This window comes from Triturus cristatus, chromosome 2_2 (assembly GCF_964204655.1).
Source record: "Triturus cristatus chromosome 2_2, aTriCri1.1, whole genome shotgun sequence".
Lineage (NCBI taxonomy): Eukaryota > Metazoa > Chordata > Amphibia > Caudata > Salamandridae > Triturus > Triturus cristatus.
In genome coordinates this window covers 1,080,686,805-1,080,706,758 of record NC_140582.1, presented here as the reverse complement: position 1 = coordinate 1,080,706,758, position 19,954 = coordinate 1,080,686,805, and the positions used below count along the sequence as shown (strand labels likewise).

General features: G+C 44.8%; 1 protein-coding gene across 1 annotated transcript in view; it reads right to left on the bottom strand.

Annotated features, from left to right (window-relative positions):
• Window positions 1-19,954, bottom strand: part of RNF212 (ring finger protein 212) — a 466,382-nt gene that overhangs the window by 145,285 nt on the left and 301,143 nt on the right. Inside the window, exons 10-11 of the mRNA XM_085643156.1 lie at window positions 14,276-14,318; window positions 6,881-6,944 (exon numbers count right to left, since the gene is read on the bottom strand). Of these exons, the coding sequence (XP_085499282.1) occupies window positions 6,881-6,944; window positions 14,276-14,318 (107 nt within the window). The remainder of the gene's footprint in view (window positions 1-6,880; window positions 6,945-14,275; window positions 14,319-19,954) is intronic.

Below are 19,954 nucleotides of genomic sequence, written 5' to 3'. Positions count from 1 at the left end.
TGGCTAAAAGTTAATCAGAACTAGCACCCGACTGAACCACACGTACTACACAACCAACAACTACGACACAGGCAACTATAAACGGCGACTCAACCTGCCAAGCACAACAAACATGCAGCCTCTATCGCCACCTGAAAAGCGCTCTGTAACTCAGCATGTGTATGATGCGCTATACAAATTCTATCCAGCATTTACCCCTTAAGCACAATGTACACTAACCCAATCACCTCTAGGCGCTCCAGTGAATATGAGGCGTGCTTGATGGAAACCACTAGTGGGTGAAACCTGCCAGTCAGAGGTCCTTACTACTTGCACTGTGGGGAATGTGGACTTGCAAATCAGTGTTTGCACAATCTGTGAACTCATTCGAAAGGCCTCCATCAAGTGATACAGACTGTCTTTTAATTTACATTCTGGTTTTAATAGAAAAGCATACAAAATAAGTAAAGAGCAGTAAAAATGAAAACAAGTAGTGCATTAGGGAAAGGGGAAAAACACGTTGTGAAACTTGGAGCCCTGCCCCCTGACATTTGGATATCCAGGTCTACAGGTGACAATTTCCCGTTCACTGAAAACAGTCTAACCACAGATGGCAAAATAGGGCATTTCAACCACAAACCGTTGCTCCTTATACGAGGAAGAAGAAACAGAATATTTTAAGAACTACAAAAAAAAATGCACTGGGCAGATCAAAATCAAACCGCAAAGCGGGTTGCGCTTTGTTTTGTTGATCTCACAGATGAACACTGGCCGGGGTACTGACAAAAGCATGAAAGGCAGCAACAGGCAGTAGCATAAAAGGCAAGCGAGCTGAAAGAAAACTAAAAGTAGTGCAACAAACATGAACAAGTGCAAAACATGAACTGATCCATGTAACTGGGTCAGTCGCCAGGGTGGAGACAAGTAGCCAAAAGGCGGGACAAAAACAACAAAGGGACCATAGAACAGGAAGATATTAAGAGGGGCACTGCAAGGAGCGAAGTACACGAGATGGGCAGGGCCAAAGTTCACAGAGAGACTACACAAAGCCTCGCAGAGCAGCGCATGCACGCTGCTAGGCTCAACCTAAAAAGGTAGTTTGGGCCTGGCAAAAGGTTTATTTTGCCAGGTTGAAATGGCAGTGCAAAACTGCACACACAGGCTGCAATGGCAGACCGGAGACATGTTTAACGGACTGAAGAGGAATGGGAGCACACTGCCTCACCTTCCAGCACAATTAGCACCTTATTGTGGTAAATGCAGTTCACAGTAAATGCTTACTTGAATTTTAGCTGTATTGTTTCACCAAAGATGGTGCAGGTTAGTGCTGTAAATCTCTAGCCTCTTCCATGCGTCGAACGGTCCTCGGCAGTCCGTTTCATGCACGCGTGGAATTCGCCTGCACAGCGGGGGAATGTGCACCACATCGAAGCGGCTAGACAGGTGTTTCTGGATTATCCTTGATCAGTAGAGATAAAAACGAATTTAATCAGGGTTTGCTGAGAAAGCTGCCACAATCCTCTCAGGCCTCAGTGCCTCTCACGAGCGCACTGGTGCATCTCAAAAAGCTCATCAGCTCAAGAGAGTCTTTTCAAACAAAAAGAGGGTGGAAGCCCACTGCCTCATATTCCAGCACTCAGTTCTCCCCAATGCATTATGGTAAATGCAGAGCATGATAACACTGACTTCAGTAACAGTCTTTAGTTTTTCACCCTTGTTGGTGCAGCAAGTGTGGTGCATCTCTAGACACGTGTTTCAGGATAACTGCCTTCCTCAGTAGAGAGGAACACATCATTTTTGGGGTTCTGGAAACGCTGGCCAGTCTTCTCAGGTCTGTGTACCACTCACTGGGCACAAGTGCATCAACCAGAGCTCATCAGCTCAAAGGAGCCTTTGCAAACAAAAAGAGGGTGAGCGTACCCTGCCTCACATCCCATAACTCAGTTCTTCCCAATGACCCATGGTGAATGCAGTGCATGACAACATTTACTTCAGTGAAAGTCTTGATCATCCACCAAAATGCCTCTAGTGCGATCAAGGTAAAACGACAAGGCTCTTTTAAAATTTCGTCAGTGGAGTCTCTCCTATTCTTTGGAAGGGTGAGGCAAAGCAAAGAAGGACGGCACAGTGATATTTTGGCTTACATGAAAAGGTGTCACAACCTTCAGGAAGAAGGAGGCATGTCCTTGGAACCAGTTAGTCTGGGTAGAATGCTGTGTGGGTAGGCAGCACCAAGCACACTTGCATGTCACTGACCCTCCTGGCCGATGATACGACCACCAAAAAAGCTGTTTTTAAGGTGAGTAGGCATAGTGGGCAGTTGTACAGTAGCTCGAATGGCGCATACATGAGAAAAGACCAGATTGAGGTCCATTAGGACATGATGAATGGTCTTGGAGGGAACAGGTTTAGAAGTCCCTTGACAAAATGGGTCACAACAGGTGACTTATACAAAGAAGGTTAGTCCAGAAACTGCAAGAAAGCTGAAATGGCTGATAAGTAACCTTCAACCCCTTCAGCGCGGCGCGGATTACCGCGCCGTGCTGAAGGTTCCTTGCGCGGGCGGGGCCGTGATGGAGCAGTTCCTTCATGCGCACAGCGCGACCGACGCGCATGACGGAACCGCTCCGTCACGCGCATCGAAGGGGTTAACAGTGCACAATGCAGAGCCCTGCTGGCCCAGAGAAAGTACAAACATTAAACCTGGGATAGGGGTGCAGAAAGTGGGTCGATGTTTTTGAATGTACACCATACCACAAGTTCGTCCCAACAGCAGGCATATACCATCTTGGTGGAGGGGTGCCTGGCTGCCAGAATAACGTCAGAGACTTCGGGACAAAGGTTGAGTGCTGTCAACTGTTGCCGTCCAATCTACATGCAGGACGGGCAGAGACTGAGCAGGTTTGGGTGCAAGACCCTCCAATGCTGCTGCGAAAGAAGATCCTCCAGAAGCGGTAGCCTAATCAATGGACTGATGTTCATGCCCTGGAGTTCTGGATACCAGACTCTCCATGCCCAATTCAAAGCCACAAGAATAACTTGGGACCGGTAGATCTTGATCTACCTGAGAACTCTGGACTGGAATGGTATTGGCGGGAAGAAGCTGGAGATCCACTCGAGACGGAAGGAGTAGCCAAGCGAGAGCCACTTTGGAAAGTCCAACCTGCAAAATTGCGGACATTGCAAATTTTCGACAGTGGCAACCAGATCTAACCAAGGCTCTCCCCACTCATGAAAGAGACCTTGTACCACCTCCAGATGAAGATGTCATTTGTTATCCATTAGGCATCAACGGATTGGTTAGTCTGCTCTGGAATTCAGTGAGCCCACCAGATATTGAACCACTATGGAAATGCCCAGAAGTTCCAACCATGCCCAGAGACGCAGGGCCTCTTGAGAAAGATTCCACGGCCCCATCCAGTTTGTAGCAGTATCACTTGGTGGTGGTGTTGTCCATGAATACCTGCACCAGCCTTCCCCTGATCGAAGGAAGAAAGCCTTCACTGCCAATCGGATCACCTGGAGCTCCAACAAGTTGATGTGGAGCCCGAACTCCACTGGAGACCAGAGGCCTCTTAACACTACCTCTCCCATGTGGCGTCACCACAGTCAACTTCAGTCGAGGCTGGAGAGAGGTCTTCCACTGACTAAATCGTAGTTCGTAAGCCACCACTACAGATCTTTTGCAGTACAGTCCAAGATCTTGACCAGGTCAGAGAGATTCCCCTGAAACTTCAGGTCCCACTGCAGGGCTCACAAATGCCAACAAGCAAGTGTAACTAAAAGAATGCAGGAGGTCATGAGCCCCAACAGTCTCAGAGTCAGTCTCACGGAAATCCAGGATAGAAGCTGAAACATTGGACTCATAGCCTGAATATCCTGGACTCGCAGTTTGGGAGGAAAGGCCCAAAACCACACTGTGTCCAGGACTGCTCCGATGAAAGGGAGCATCTGAGGGGGGAGTCAGGTTTGACTTTGGCCAATTGATAGTGAAACCCAGGGAATGCAGGAGATCTGCCGCAGTGTGGAGGTGGGAGACCACTGCCTGGGGTGAGCACACCTTCATAGTCAGTTGTCGATGCAGGGGAACCCTGGAACCCCTGACCTCCACTGATGTGCTGCAACCATCGTCATCTTGGTGAACACCCAAGGGGCACAGGTAAGGCCAAAGAGTGCATGGCAAACTGAAAGTGCTCATGGCCCATCGTGAACCCCAGGTAACGTGTGTGCGCAGGCAGGACGGGGATGGGGAAATATGCATACTGTAATTCCAACTCTACCATCCAGTCTGCAGGATCCAGACCAGACAGGACGTGAGCCAAGGAGAGCATTTTGAATTTCTCCTTCAGGAAGAAGTTGAGAAGGCTCAGGTCTAGAATAGGATGGCCAAAAGGGCCAACACTTCCTGACAGACCAAGGAGAGATGGTTCTCTGACTGCCGATCGTATGTGGATGGCATGGGTGGGGGGGCAGGGGTGATTCCAGGAAGGGGATAGAGTAGCCCCACTGGACAATTTGTAAACCCCACTTTAAGCTCCCAGTGAGACAGGTAATAGCAGAGCCTGCTCCCCCACTGGGTGTCCATGCTGGCATATGGGTACATTAAAGAGGTTTTGAGGCTGCGGCTGCCAGAAGGGTGTGAATTGTGCATTTACCCAAACTGTCCCACAGTGGTCTTCGTGAACCGAATCCACGAAAAGGCTGTGAAGCCTGTTGGCCTTGTTGGCTGGGGGGGTTGGTAGCCTCTCTCATAGCCACAGAAGGGACATCGTTGCTAGTTCCTCCCATAGACATAGTAGGGACAAAAGGCTGACTGGGGCTGGCGGGGGCTATAGATAGAACCAAAGACCTAGCCGTAGCTCTTCTGTCTTTTAAGCCCTCAAAAAGGTGGAAGCCCATTAAAAAGCATGTACATAAGGGAAGCTTGGAAATCCTCTGAAAAAACAGTGGTTCTCAACCGAGCGTGGTATGTAAGTGCCACTGACAAAGCAATTGTTTTACCTAGTGAGAAGGTCGTGTTCCACCCACATAAGATGGTGAACTTTTGTGCATCATGTCCACAAGTAATTTCTTCAGTGAGCATGGCTCGGGCCGTCTCTGAGACCACAGGTAGCCCTTGGGCAACCGAGTCCCACACAGTGTGGGTGTCTCAGCCCAAAAGGCATGCAATGTTCACCGGTCACAATGCTAGGCTGGCCGAAGAGAAGATCCTCTTGCCAAAGTTATCGAGCATTTTGGATTCCTTATAAGGTGGAACGGTAGGGAATGTGCCAGGGCTAACATGGTAAGTGGAGGCTTGGACCAACACGCTCCCCTAGGTGAGGTGCTTGGTGAGGAAACTGGGGTCACCAGGAGAGGGGCGGCAGTGACCGACAGTTGTCCTGTGCACAGGAGCCCCTGTGCAGGGCAGGACATCTGTAAGGGCTTCACTGAATGGCTGTCAGGGCTCGAAGAGCGCAACTCCTGGCTCAAGCACCTCTATCCAGACAGTCTTTAGTCCAACGAGGGCAAGTTAAAGTCCAGAACCTCAGCCACCCTCTGCATCACTGTAGCAAAGGAGGCTCCGTCCTCCATAGCCACTGTGAGAGGAAAGACCAAGCCAAAGTTTGGTGAGGTGTCCAAACGACTGGCATCCACTAGTTCCTTATACCAGCTGTCCTCTGGTTCCTCAAGGGGGTGATGGTATCCATAAGGGTGCTCAGACCCCTCCCAATCATCTCCCTCTCCAGGCCTAACGAAGGAAATGGGCACTGGCTCTGACTTGGAGGGTATGGTACCGGTTGGCGCCAGATGAAGCCCATCCTACTCTGAAACGGAGACAGGTATGAAGATGGGGCCAGCCAAGTTGTGGAGCCTCGGAGGTGCTGAGAACAAAAGCACTGTAGTGGGCTCGGAACGTGGTGAAGCCGCTCCAGATCTAGCACCTAACCCAAGTTACCCAACTGCCACCAAGGGCAGACACTTTGGTGGGAATCCATTAGGGGACCCTCACGAACCCATAGGACACAAAGGCGCTCCAGAGGGGTTGGGCGCTAGATAGGAGATGCATAGCACTCTTTTAGTTGAGCGAGGGTCTCTCCAGGACCAGGAAACTCTGGGAGGTGTGGAGCAGACCCAGGCACAAGCTCTGGGGAGAAGCAAGGCCTCAAGCAGAGTTGTTGTTCTGGCACCCCATTCAATGACTTCGACCGGCACAGAAAAATCGAAGATCGCTTACATTTCTTTGAACTCTTGAGGGACTTATCCAACAATTTAAACTGGGAAGACGATTGTCAAGATTGTCCCAGCAATCGGTCCTGGGACAACAGCTGAATACATTCTCAAAACTATTTTTGACACACAGTCCAAAAAAGGTCACACAAAAATGGACTGGGGATAGATCTCTTCCGAACTGTGCTGACTGGTGCAGAAAGAAAAGAACTATGTCAACGCCCTGGGGAGGCGTTAATATAGGCACCATGCACATCACATCCGGCCTGAACAATGGAGAGCTGAAGGACGCCACATATCGCCACACAGGTGTACTAGTAACTGGAAAATTCCCTGATCCAGTCTGATGCCTGGGGGTAATTCTATGGTAAGGAATTTGGGGCTAGACGTCTCTTATTAGACAATTCTTTTTGATTCTCTGTGCGAAGCATTGGTCAGAAAAGAATTCAGATTGACTTTGCCTTTCGATTTCGGATTTCCTGTGTAGACGGTTTGGTTAAGAAGTCCGTGTCACCAGAAGTCGGTCTGGTTTGCTAGCCACAGGTCCACTGATTGGAGGGCGCTGCTTGGACTAAGTCATCTTTAAGGCAATAATTGTACCACTAACTCTATACTTGTTATGTACCTAGACATTTTCCATACAATAAGAGCATCTATGTCTTGTCAATACAAGTATATTTTTTCAACTTACCCATTCTTCCATCCTGTGGAGGACTTATCAATGAGAGTCGATTCGGACCAGGCATGCTCTCTGGCTAGAAACATGTAGAGAATGATATTATCTATTGTATACTTCAGTTAAAAAAAGCTTCCTAAAACATGCTAAACACACTAGATAGTAGAAAAAGGGAAATTGTTTTGAAATAACCAAGCAGGGGATGAACTGCTTTATAAAGTAACAGGTACACAGTGCACTGGACAGCCCCCTATATGTGAACATTCTGCATTCAATATTCCAACATGCCATTAAGTGAGAAGAACAAAAGTAAACAAAACGCAAAACATTAAATAGAAAACACATGATAAACGAGCACTAGGAGAAGTGTTTCCAAACAGGATATCCTAACAAAATTACACCTGACAAACAAATCTCGAAGGAAATATAAGTGATAATTCGAACAAAGAATGAAGTCCCTTTGCGTCTGATTTCCACTGCATGTTTTCTCCTGAGAATAATAGTATGATCTTCTTTTCCACCTAATCTCTCAGTATCTGTGCACTCGACAGCTGTGCACAACTATGCTATATTCCATGTTTGTCAGTTCTATAAATTAACAATGTTATTCGATACTTCAGTAAGTAGAAGGCGGCCCACTAACCTACAGAACCTTTAACATGTTCAAGCCAACATCTCTCCCACACTTCAGGAATTTTTTCACTTCTGCTCATACTTGAACTTAAAATCTTCCTGTTTTTTTTAATCTCAGCATCTCCATCTTTCTGCTGAAATTAATTGGATCCCACTTTTTAATACCAAACTTTCGTCCCACAGACAGCATTCACCATATGGCCATGATCCAACTCATGAGGTAGTTAACCAATACCAAGATAGCACTTGCCTCAAAAACAACTCACCCACCTCACAATATCTAGTGCCAACTTCACCCATGGCTAATCAAACACCTTGAAAGATAGGCCCAGGGAATTCTGAGTTACTCAAACATTGTACCTTGACACACTGCACAAATATGTGGACTCCGTCCTTCAATTACCTATTTCTACAAAAGCATAAAACATACTTGCCTCTTCAATGCATTTCACATTTTATTTGTTGCATGTGCTAGGATAATAGTAGCATCAAAACGCGGGTGCCTTCAGCATCTTGTTAAGTACGGAGGACCTGAATACCTGAGAAACAGGTTTACATGGTTGTATTTGTTACAACCTTGCTTGTATTATCACTTTTCACTACGCAGTAGCAATATATATATTTTTTTGTGTGGTCCTGAGGAAGGCCTAGGATTTCTTATAATCCGGTTGGCTGAAACATGTAGACCCAGTTATTACATCTGTGCAGTTATTTTGTTAAAACTGTCTTTGCACTGTTTTTAACCTGGATGACAAAAGACACATATTAAACCCTTCTCTCTTGTTATCCTATTTTAATCTCACTTACACTTTCATGTACTGCGCCCATCACCCCTATACTCATTTTCTTTTTCACATCTGTTAGATCCTACAGAGCTACCCATGTAGATCATGTTGTTCTGAAAAACATTTGTGAGCTCCCCTCGCTTGGTGAGAGGGTTGCACTAGTGTGCAACTAGGAGGAGACCCCAGATGATGAAGCATGTCACCTCAGTGAGTGATGGGAATTCTTCCTTTTTTTTTAAAGAATTTCCTTTTCTAAGGATTTACTTTTCTTTGGTTACAAGTTTCTCCTCCGTTAATTAGAATACAGATTTTTAGGTCTAAAGTTGCTGATGGGTCTGTTTTGACTCCTTAGACCCGTGGATTTTATCGTTGTTTTAATAGTGGCATCAGTCAACCTTTCAGGAGGAATCAATTTAGTTCCTCATCAATCCTGAAAACAGGAATCATTTGTCCTTCAGCTTCTAACACTCCAAATAACTATCCCGCTGGCATAGCCTGTTCAAACTAGGCCATCTATTAGGAATCCTTCCTTTTACATCAGCCTAAACTTATCCCTTTCACTGAATTCTGCCCTATCCTCACAACAAGAAACAATCTGCATCAGCAAAACAACCACATTTGTTTGTACCGCATCTTGTATAGCTTAACCAGACAAACTGAATCGGAAAAAGCACTCTGCTGCTGTGGTTTCTGCCCTTGTAGATATTCCTCTTTAAAACTGAGGCATACAGTTTGCAGAACGGGAGGATGGAAATGTTGTTACGGAATCTGCAGCTAGACGGAGTCACAATCAGATAAGACGTTATGAAAGGTAAGCAACTGGTTCGTCTGACACAGACTTAAAGCTGCAGATTCCTTTAGCTTAGAATAGAAATATAGCAATCTTTATCCGCACGAGGGTCTGCAGACTGGACGAGCACGGGCAAAATGCCCATCCCGTCGAACCAGACTGTCTAGGCAGTAGTGTTTGGCAAACATATGCAGCGATGCCCACGTAGCTGCATGACATGTCCGGGACTATGACTCCTTTCGCTAACACAGGGGTCACAGCTTTGGCGGAAAGATACCGCAACCTCTCCAGGGGCTGGTTTGTAGCCACTGCATAACAGATTTTAACCACTTAAGTGCACTCCCTCCATTATGTGTCTGTCGGCCATTGGCCGACACTGGAGGAGTTAAAACTACACCTCTGGTGTTTTGCACCAGAGGGTTTCTGTTACAACACTGAGTCAATGTGATTGTAGAATTGGTTTATTTACATGAAGAGATACACCACCAATGATGCAGCCAGCCGATAAGCCCTCAGTCTCCAACTGTCCCTGCATAGAACCCTGCTCACATGGAGACCACTAACATTTCTGGTGTGAGCTGCCCATGCATCGACTTAAAGGGTCAAGAATAAAAAACCACAACACATTCCTCTTACATAAAAATGCAAAACAAGTAAGAACACAATATAAGGACACGGTACAATTGTAATAAGAAGAAAAATTTAAATATACTAATGCAATGAAATGTCAAACAGGGGAAAAGGAGGAAGGAATACAATCAAGAAACAACAAATATATTTCAGAAATATCCACAAGTTATTTCATTACAAAGTCTCTGAAATGAATAGGAAGTCTCCTATACCTTGTGGCACAGCTGCCCAATCCCCCCGCCCCCAGTAGCACTCTTGAGCACAGAGTTGTCATCCACACCAATGGGAGGTGCTTCGCTTTTTGGGTACCTCGCAAGCCTAGACATGCTCCACTTACAGCCCTTGGGAACTGTTACCACATTTCTCTTGATGGAGAGAATAGTAAAAGGGCCCATATACTCCGTTACACGCTTCCTATCCAATCTTTGTTTCTTCACTGAGTTTTTCTAATCAAATCTTTCCATCATTGCTGATAAGACCTGGCCCTAGCACCACCTCCATTTTATCCAACGATCAGAGCCTCTTTAAGGCAACCACTTGGGATTGAGCTTGGAAGTGGCTAGTCTGCCCATTCAAAGACTCACAAGGTGACCTCTATGTTACGCGGTTGGGAGTAGTACAATGTGGCCACCACATGCCCCTCAGCACATTTTGTGGTGGTACTCTGGTCTCCACTGCTCTTTGTGCACATGCCTTTACCAACCTGTTAATTCGCTCAGAAAATCTATTGGCCTGTGGTGCATAGAGAGCTGTTTTCTGGTGTGTTATCCCAAACTGACTCCAGAATTCCTGCATTTCTCGCAAGTAAAACTGCACCTCATTATCTGTCACCAGATATTTGGGTATACCTTCTCCTGCAAACTCATCTTAAAGAAACTCCAAGACTGTTCTGGTGCACACATTACTCACACACTTTTGGAAACCCATTTGGATGTTTAATCCACCAAGAGCAATACAAAGCTTTCAGTAAGCTGTAACAACTCAAAAGGCAACTTGGATGCACACAAATAGCATTTCTTCACCACCACTTCCACCTGGCGATCCAAGCCCGGCCACCAAGATCTCTTCTGAACCCTGGCTTTCATTGAGACTTCTACCAAGGTGCCCTTCGTGCACTAGGTTAACCACTTTGGATCTCATCCCCTTTGGCGGCACTACTCTCTCACCCCTCACCAGATCATTTTGGGACAACGCGAGTTCGTCCCTTACAATCCAGAAAAGCTTTAATATGGGGCACAGGCCTTTGTAATCAGGCTAGCCCTCCACCACAAATGTCTTGATAATGGCGAGCTCCTCATCCTTCTCACTCCTCTTTTGCCATTCATCCTCCGTGATAGCAGGTTCTCTTAACCAAATCACACTCACCTCATTTTTTGCTACCCACAAGTAGGCACAACTAACAGTCAGTCTTCTTGTTTGTTGTGACCCAGGGAGATATTGGACCTGAAAACTGAATTCTTCTGACCCTTTTCTCCATCGTTTCAGTCTGAGAGTCATCCTTTCACTGTGGTTGCAGGACAAAAACTTTACCAGGGATCGGTGAGCAGTCCTCACCGGGAAAATGATGCCCCCACAACTAAAACTCAAAATGCTTCACTGCCCAAGCTATCATTAAAGCCTCTCTTTCAATGCATGAGTAGTGCTCCTCAGCCTTTTTAAGGCCCCTGGAGGCAAATGCCACTACCATCTCCCCCCACCACCATCAACCTGAGAGAGCACTGCTCCTATTCCCTTTAGACTGGCATCCGTTGTTAAATATTTTTTTTAGCCGAGTCGAAATGCACCAGAGTGGGCATTCTGCTTATTTCTGATTTCACAGCCTGGAATGCTGTTTAACACTCTGGCGTACATACAAACTGGACTCCCTTTTTTAACAAAAGTTCCTATGGGCTCCACCACACTAGCAAAACACTATGAATTTGGAACAGAACTTGGCGAACCCCGAAAATGATCTCACTTGTTCCTTGTCCGTAGGAGTGGGGGCACACACTATACTTTCAGCTTATTCTAAATTAGTTTGAACGCCCTCCCCTGAAATGACATGACCCAAATAGGTGACTGATTGCCTTTCTGTTTTTTCAGGCATGAGACCTTTCTCTTATAGTCTACCCAACATCCTTCTCCAAACTTCGTATTGTTCACTCACATCCTTGCCGTAAATGAGGATGTCATCCTGGAGGAATAAGAAGTTTGGTAACTCTCCCATGATCATCTTCATTATCCTCTGAAAACAGGTGGCAGCAGAGGCCAACCCAAATGGCATCCTAATAAATCTGTAAGCCCCCAACAGAGTTGCGAATGGGGTGAGGTGCCTCGAGTCCTGGTGCAGTTTCGACCTGATGACAGGCCAAAGAAAGGTCCAGGACTGAAGATATTAGCACCCTTAAGCATGGTCAGTGACTCTGAAATATTGGAGAGTGGTTGGTGTTCCACCCCAACCCACTTTTTGGGGACTCAAGTCCACACACATCCTGATTGATGTCTCAGCACCCTTGGGTGACCAAAATCACTGGTACTAATTATTTGGACGATTCTATCTCCTGAATGATCAGCAAAATGATCTTAGTATTTAATAGTCTATCTAATTCCTCCTTCAAAGGTTTAAGCATCAAGTTAGGCACTTTGCGCACTTTATGTACACAAAGTTTAGCACGTTTTTTAAACCCAATTAGTTGTACAAAAGCCTTGACCAACCTCAGCTCTTCTTTAAATACCTTAGGGAATTCATCATAGAAATCTCCACTGTCACACTCAATCAACATCACTCGGTCCTGTGCATTGGAAGTTAGTATGATCCCCATATCTCTTTGATGTCTCCAGTGAAGGAGATTATCACCTCTCTTAGCTACATAAATCGTCCCAAATTTCATTACCAATCATCGTGAGTGGGGATGCTGAGTCTGCCACCACCACAAAAGATTGTTTTCCTACTTCAATCTCACACTTGGGAATAACCACTGGTCCCACATCCACTTAATTACTTTTTACATTTAAAACTACTGTCTTTAGACCTTCGAACACACTGTCAACAGTATCCACCATAGGTACCTCAGTTGAGGATCAATAAACTGTTGGGTAGGGTCCTTTAAGGCCACATTTTAATACATGTGACATTCCTAGTATAACAGTTGGATCTGTTAGACATGTGACAAAAAATCCCACATCTAAAACACTTGGGTTTACACCCATCAAACGGAGCTTTAACCTTGGTTTTTACTGCCACTTTTAGCACATTAGTATCTACAAACTGGTGTCTCTCTTGGTGAGCTAATTCATTTATGCTGCTCTGAACAGAATTGCCAACCGGTGCTGTGGAGTGGTTTCTCATTTCTTTTGCCCAGCCTGGATATCCCTCAAAAAGCCAGTTGCCCTCAGCCAAATGTGACATTGGAATGCCGCCGTGGAAACAACGGCTATGCCCAGCAAGTAGGTCGTATCCAATCCACATCTGACCGTGAACCTTTCCAAGCTATTGCTGACTAAAGAGATGTGACAGAGTATGGCTCGGGCTTCTTCAGAGACCACAGGCAGCACTTGCACAACCTTATCCCACACAGCATGGGAATAACGGCCCAATAAGCACACAGAAATAGCAGACCTTAATAAATACTGATTGCATGGTAAAGTTACGTTTTTGCTAGAGGAAAAAATACTTTCCACATTTGGATAACCATTGGAAAGAATGCCTCAAAAAACAAACATCAAATTATATGCGTTTTTCCTGATAAAAGAATCAAAAGAAACAAAAGGCAATCAACCCAAGACCCCACTATACTGGTCACCCAATTATCAGCCTCATAAATATGCGCTCTTATTTGCAGAGAAATTCCAGGAAAACCTTAAAAAATCAATAATGACACCACTCTTGATTAGTTTTAATCAAATAAAAACCCATCCCGGGTGTGTCCTCTGCATTGCAAGGATATTGAAATTGATGGCATGAAAGCTACTATTTGCTCATCTGTAGACCAACAACCTACTGACTGACTTTCAATTAGGGCTTTGACTGAGCAGATCCTTCATTTCTGAAACCAAGTCAAGCCACGAGTGCCTGCATGGCAGCCATCTTGGAATGCTTTTTCTAAATGTAAAAGAAAAAACATTGCAAGATGAGCACTGTGCACACAGTGGCCATCTTGGAGTGGTTTTCCTTTTGCCTTTTAAAGAATTACAAAATCGCAACCCATGATGGAAAAAAAAGCATTCTCAAAGGCAATTAGTCTGTGCCCATCACAGATGAGATCTACTGCCTTTGCCATTACTACAACAGTTTTTTCAGTAGTGGAAAGATAATTTGTGTAGGTGATTGATCAGGGGAGCGAGAAAATTGAGGCAGGGTGATATGGGCATATTGACAAGGTTCAATGAAGTCTTTGGTACCTTGGATGTCTCATCCATTAAACCCTAATAGTAATATAGGTTTGCTCGTTTTGTATTTACTTGCTGCAAAAAAGACAGTATGTATACCTATTCAAAATGCCTGAAAACAGTAATGCTTCATAATCTAAAGTTAATTCATTAATCATACTTGAACAATTTTGTACAATAACTCTCAGAATTAAAAACACTCACTTTCCTAAATTGTGAAGATACGTCTACTTCCATGGAGTCATCTCTGTAAAATAAAGATAGGGTCATAACATTACACAATGGAGCACAGAGTACTTTCTCTCTACAGACTCCAGTCGCTGCAATGGGTACCTTTGGGGCCTGTTACAAATGTACATGGGTCCAGTTACGAAAGGGCCAGCATCCAGCTTGAGAAAAGATAATGTACTGTACATACAGTGCTAGGTGCTGTGCAGCCCTTAAAAACAGTAACACAGAGATGCTACTCGTCCGAGTTTCAATACGTTTTCATATATCATTCTTAATTCCTTTTATGTTTGAATCTAAAACATTTTATTTTTAGAAAAATCTCATACTAATATTTTACTGAAAGCCAGTCATTTTACTCATTGCAATAGGCATTGTATTGTGTTTCCTGGTTTACATGCCACAGGAATTAAATACCTTGTTAAATTATAACTTCTTGATGTTTAGGTCTCGATGTCTGGCGAGAGCTCATGGCATCAGACACCATACCACATATGCACACATGCATGCAGACATTTTGGACAGCCCCTTTCTGCCACTGGCTACCGTGGTTCAGCTGTCAGCTTTAAGCATTGGCATCCATCAACGTTGGTATCAGCCCATTGCATTTTGCAGATGTGAACTACCTAAAAAAGTAGTCCTCACACACTGGCGGTTTTCCTCATGAAAATTATATTCAAAACCGGTATCGAAAAACAATGCTAGGAATGCTCCTTTGTCTCCTGTAGATAGCAGTATGGCCTCTGCGCATCAATCAGCCTTGCTCCTCCAATAGCTCCATGCATGCATGAGACCAGCCCCGGACTCCAGTCAGCACTCGGGCACTCCATGCAACACCGCCTCCTGAGTAGGCCTGGGCGAAGCACTACGCTACGCTCGCGTAGTTTGCGAAGTTCGCGCTACTTCGCGCTACGCGAACTGCACGTAGCACAGTGCGAACACGCGTAGCGTAGTGTTGCGTAGTGCTGCGGTCATTTTTTGCTTGCTCGCGGTCCTCAACGTCAAGTTGGCGACCGCGAGCAAGCAAAATGACATCCTGGCGAGACTTTTTCCTTGTTCGCGATCGCGAGCATGGAAAATAAACCTCCCGGCGAGATTCCCAACGCGAGAAGGTCAGGTTTCTCATTGCGAGGGGTCGCGTATGCTCGCGACCGCTCGCGATGAGAAACTACCAGTTCGCGTTGAGAAAGCTGCAGCTCGAGTAAAAATCTACTCGAGCAGCAGAAAACTACAGCTCGCACTGTGCAAGATGCCATTTTCAATGATTGCACAGTGCCGGTTGCTTGTCCGCACTGTGCAATCATTGAAAACAACATCTTGCACAGTGCGAACATGTTACTTCGCAGTTCGCGAAGTGCTACGCGTAGCTCGCGTAGTGCGAACTTCACTTTGCGTAGCTTCGCGAAGTGCTACTTCGCGAACTACGCCCACCCTTACTCCTGAGCTCCACTTACTCGGATTCAATGACTTCAGTTTGATGTGGAAAACTACAAGCGTGACTATATATTTTAATGCTAAAGCCCTTGGAGGATGAACACTTCTAGAAAAAAACACGTCATTGTGGCCAGAGGGAAAGGCAGGAGGCTTTAACTACCTTTTTTACCATTCACAAAATGCACAAGAGTAGGTATCAAGCATTCAAAGCTCTCTGTTTTATCATTGTCAATTTCACATTCTGAACCTCCACCAATGATGCTGCATCTCACAAAAAACTATTTTCCTAACCAAGCTCTACTGGGTGTGTATTTTAAATTCAGATCAACCCTGTAGCCCTTCACTACTCCTACCAGGACTCGGGGTTCTGAAGCAGCGATAATATCACACAGCTCCAGCTTTCAGCGCTACTTAAACAGATATCAACGACTTCTAAACATTCAAAGGAACTCATTCACTTTAACTGCTTTCTTACCATTAACCAATATGAGAATGTCGATCTGTGACAGAACGTAGGTTTCCCATACTCGAGGCCAATGGTTGGATCAAAGGCATTGTTAGGTTTCACCTACACAGCGCATGCGATGCCATGTGAGATGTATTGTTTACTATTCAGTGGTCATACAACCCGCCCACAGCATACCAATGGCTGGTTTAATTGGCACTCTCATGTGCAATCTTTTGATTGCTTAGCTCCCGTAGGCTTCCCTTCCTTTCTTGTGTAAGCTCATTCTTGGAGCACGGACAAAGTATACATGTTCTTAATAGTCTTTTTGCAACACACTATTTTATTTATAAGCGTTTCGGTATTATTCCTGGACACGCAATGAGCTTCCCTACTTTTAACACTAGCATACAAATATTTATGTTGTGTTTACCCTAGCTGCCATTTCTATCGATGCTTTAGTAATACCGAGACACTACTTGGGCACAATAAATGATGCTCTCTAATTACAAAAACAAGGGTGACAAATGCTTGCAAAAGATGTGCTTTCATTTTACATTCGGTTTTCTTGCTTTCAAAAGATGCACTTTTTTACATTGGGTTTCTTTGCATTTAAAAAGATGCACTTTTATTTTAGATTGGTTTTCTTTACAATTAACCAATTCATAGCACTGCATGTATTTGCACGTTTGTGATGATTTATTTGTATTGCTTTGAATAGATCTTCCCTCTCTAGCGACACTTTAGTGACTCACACCTACAACTGTTTTATTCGACGCCAGACAACTCTACTCTATACCAAACTCCGTTCCATTGCACACCACTCTTTGCCGTTCCACTCTAAACCACTCCACGCCACCCTACTCTATACCATGCACTCCACTCTATGCCACTTCACGCCATTCCACTTTATGCCACTCTACTCTACACCACTTCACTAACTTTTAGCCACGCAGAACAGCAACCACGCTGCTGTACAACATGGCTAAAAACATTCACAAAGCCAATAGCTGTCAGATAGGTGAGACATACTGGCTTTGTCAATGCTTGTTTCCTCCTCCCCTTTTGGCACAGCACCTCACAAAACCGTTTTGGAGAGACATTTTTTGATGTGGGGCGGTACGTCCATGCACCCATCTATTACATCAGCTATAAAAAGCACATGCTAGTGTGTAAAACAGGCATATCAACAGGTCTACCCTTTAAGGATCAATCGGCTTTTGCGATGATGCGGCTGTTTCATGGATTGGTAAATAAAAAAATATATGTATGAAAAAGTAGCGCTAATAATTTTTTCCCCCCAAGGGCGGAGGGCCGGCAGCAATCTGCTGGGTGGTCCTCCTACCACACCCCAAACAATATAAATAAATATGTTTTTTAAGAAAAAAAAGACGTTGGGTGTGATGGCAAAGAAGAGGGTGGTAGAAGCAATGGGGAGTCAGTGCTGAAGGAGAAAAATAGCACACAAGGGAGTGCAACACAGGAGGAAGTGAAAGAAGCACAAGAGCAAGAAAGCACAGAGAGGAAGTTTGGGGAGGACCACATGAAAGACTGCAACACGAGGGAAAATGTTAAATGGAACACAGCATTGTTCGGCAGTGGGTGAAGCGCACAAGTGAGAGAGAGATGGAAAACACATGCATTCTCAGGAGTACTCATGCAAAAAGAAAAAAAGTAGCTCTCTGAAAGTGAGCACTGGAAGGATATAAGTCAGATAATCAGAGACATGGTAAAGAGGCTATTTCCAAGGGGAAAGATAAACACAAAATGGAAAAACTGGCAAGAAAATCCATTGAATAAGAAGCAACCAGACGAGAGCGACACTAAAGCCAACTAACGTAAAAAATGCTTTTGCTGTGTGATAGCCTTCACTACATGGTAGGCTCAACCTAAAAAGGAAAAGCAGACTATCTCCCCCTTTGCCTACAACCTGTAATAAGCATCAATAAAAACAAAAATAATGTAGTATGAAAAAGAAAATACAAAAGAGAAACAAAACAAATACCAGCACCCAACATTGTGTGTGGGGACAACATTGGAGACCCAAATACCTGTTAAGAACAAGGATTTGCAATACAATAGGTCTTGCATTACTGAAAGTTTGAGCTATTGGACTTGCATTAATATTTGCAACGCCAATCGGTCAATTTTTCAGTAATGCGAGACAAGTTGAATTGGAAATGCTTGTTTAATCTTGAATCTTGATCTTACATCAGGGATCACATGACGTTTTTCAGCAAGGGCCTAATGTTCCCCCTCCAGGTAACGACATGGATGGCCGCTGCATTTGCGCATAACGGGAGAGGGGGAGGGTGTACAAGCGAGGAGTCAAGAGATGGCTATAGCTGGTCAACCAGTCCTGGGAGGGAACCAAGTACCGAAACGCGGGTCAGATGCATAATATTAACTGAACCAGAGAAGTGGAATTTTAAAAGTCATATACCGATTGCAGCATGCCTAGCAGAGCAGCGCTTGCACTTCCCGGGCTTGACCTAAAAATTAAACAATGCAGCTGGTTCACATTATCACAAAATCATTGACTCGTTGGGGACGGGGGAGGAGGTGGGACACGGAGACAGACATACAGACACACACCCCCCACACCTCCACACACCCCCCGTCTGACTTAGATGTCCTTTACAAATGACATTCTCGGTCTGTGTGATCTTCAGCAACAACCACCTCTCCTCTATGTGAATTTTGTGTAAACAACTCTGTAGTGGTGTTAAGAACAGGATTAGAGACGGAAATGTGACTATCAGTAGGCTTGCAACCCCCACCTAAATCATCCATCTAATCTAATTGGGACAATCTTCCCCTTCAAGTCTTAAAAGGTTGGGTTGGAACTCTCCCCTTTGAACAAAGCCAACCTTTCAGCATGCTAAACCCTCCCATCACTGAGAAGGCAGAATTTCACAAGATCTTAATCACTTTAAACGGTTCTGAGTACCTGCTTTCCCTTTTACTTACCAGCCTTCCTTTTTTTACTTTTACATAATCTCCCACCTTAAGGTCAACTTTCTTTACTCCATGTAAGGAGTCATATCTTTGTTTTTACAGCTTCCATATGATTTTTCACACAACTTGGTGACCCCCACAACCCTCTTGGTGTCCCTCAATCACCCCATGTTTTCTTTATGCTGGGATCTTCCTTTCATCAATTCAAAAGGGCTATGCTTTGTCACTTCACAGGTGGTAATTCTGTACGCACCAATCGTTTTCCTTAACTCATGCGCTGTTGGACAATTCAATGGTACCTTTAATCGCTCAACATTACCATTGCCTGTGGGATGATACAAAGAGGTAGTCTTAAGCAGAATCCCAGTTTTTGTTTTTTTATAAAGGAACCAAGCTCAGCAGAAATAAACTGTTCTCTATTGTAAGAAACAACAATCTTGGGGAGTACCTCACGGCAAAACACTTCTAGGAAATCCACAACAGCCTCAGAATCCGCTTTGTATACCACCTTAAATTCTGGCCATTTAGAAAAATGATCCACCAAGAACAAAATGAACTAAGGCATACCATTCTGGTCTTGGACTGGGCAGAAAATGTCAACACCAACTCTTTCCCACGGCATACCAGGTACTTCGCTGGGGGTGTAATGAAGGTTTGAATGTAGCCATGGACTTATCCAAGCTGGTGCATTTGATACAATTTCTTACCACCCTCTCTATTTCTCCATCAATTCCGGGCCACCAGTAAGATTTTGTATCCTACTCTTCTTCTTGACAATACCAAGGTGGCCTACATGGCAAAGACTCACCACTTTCTCC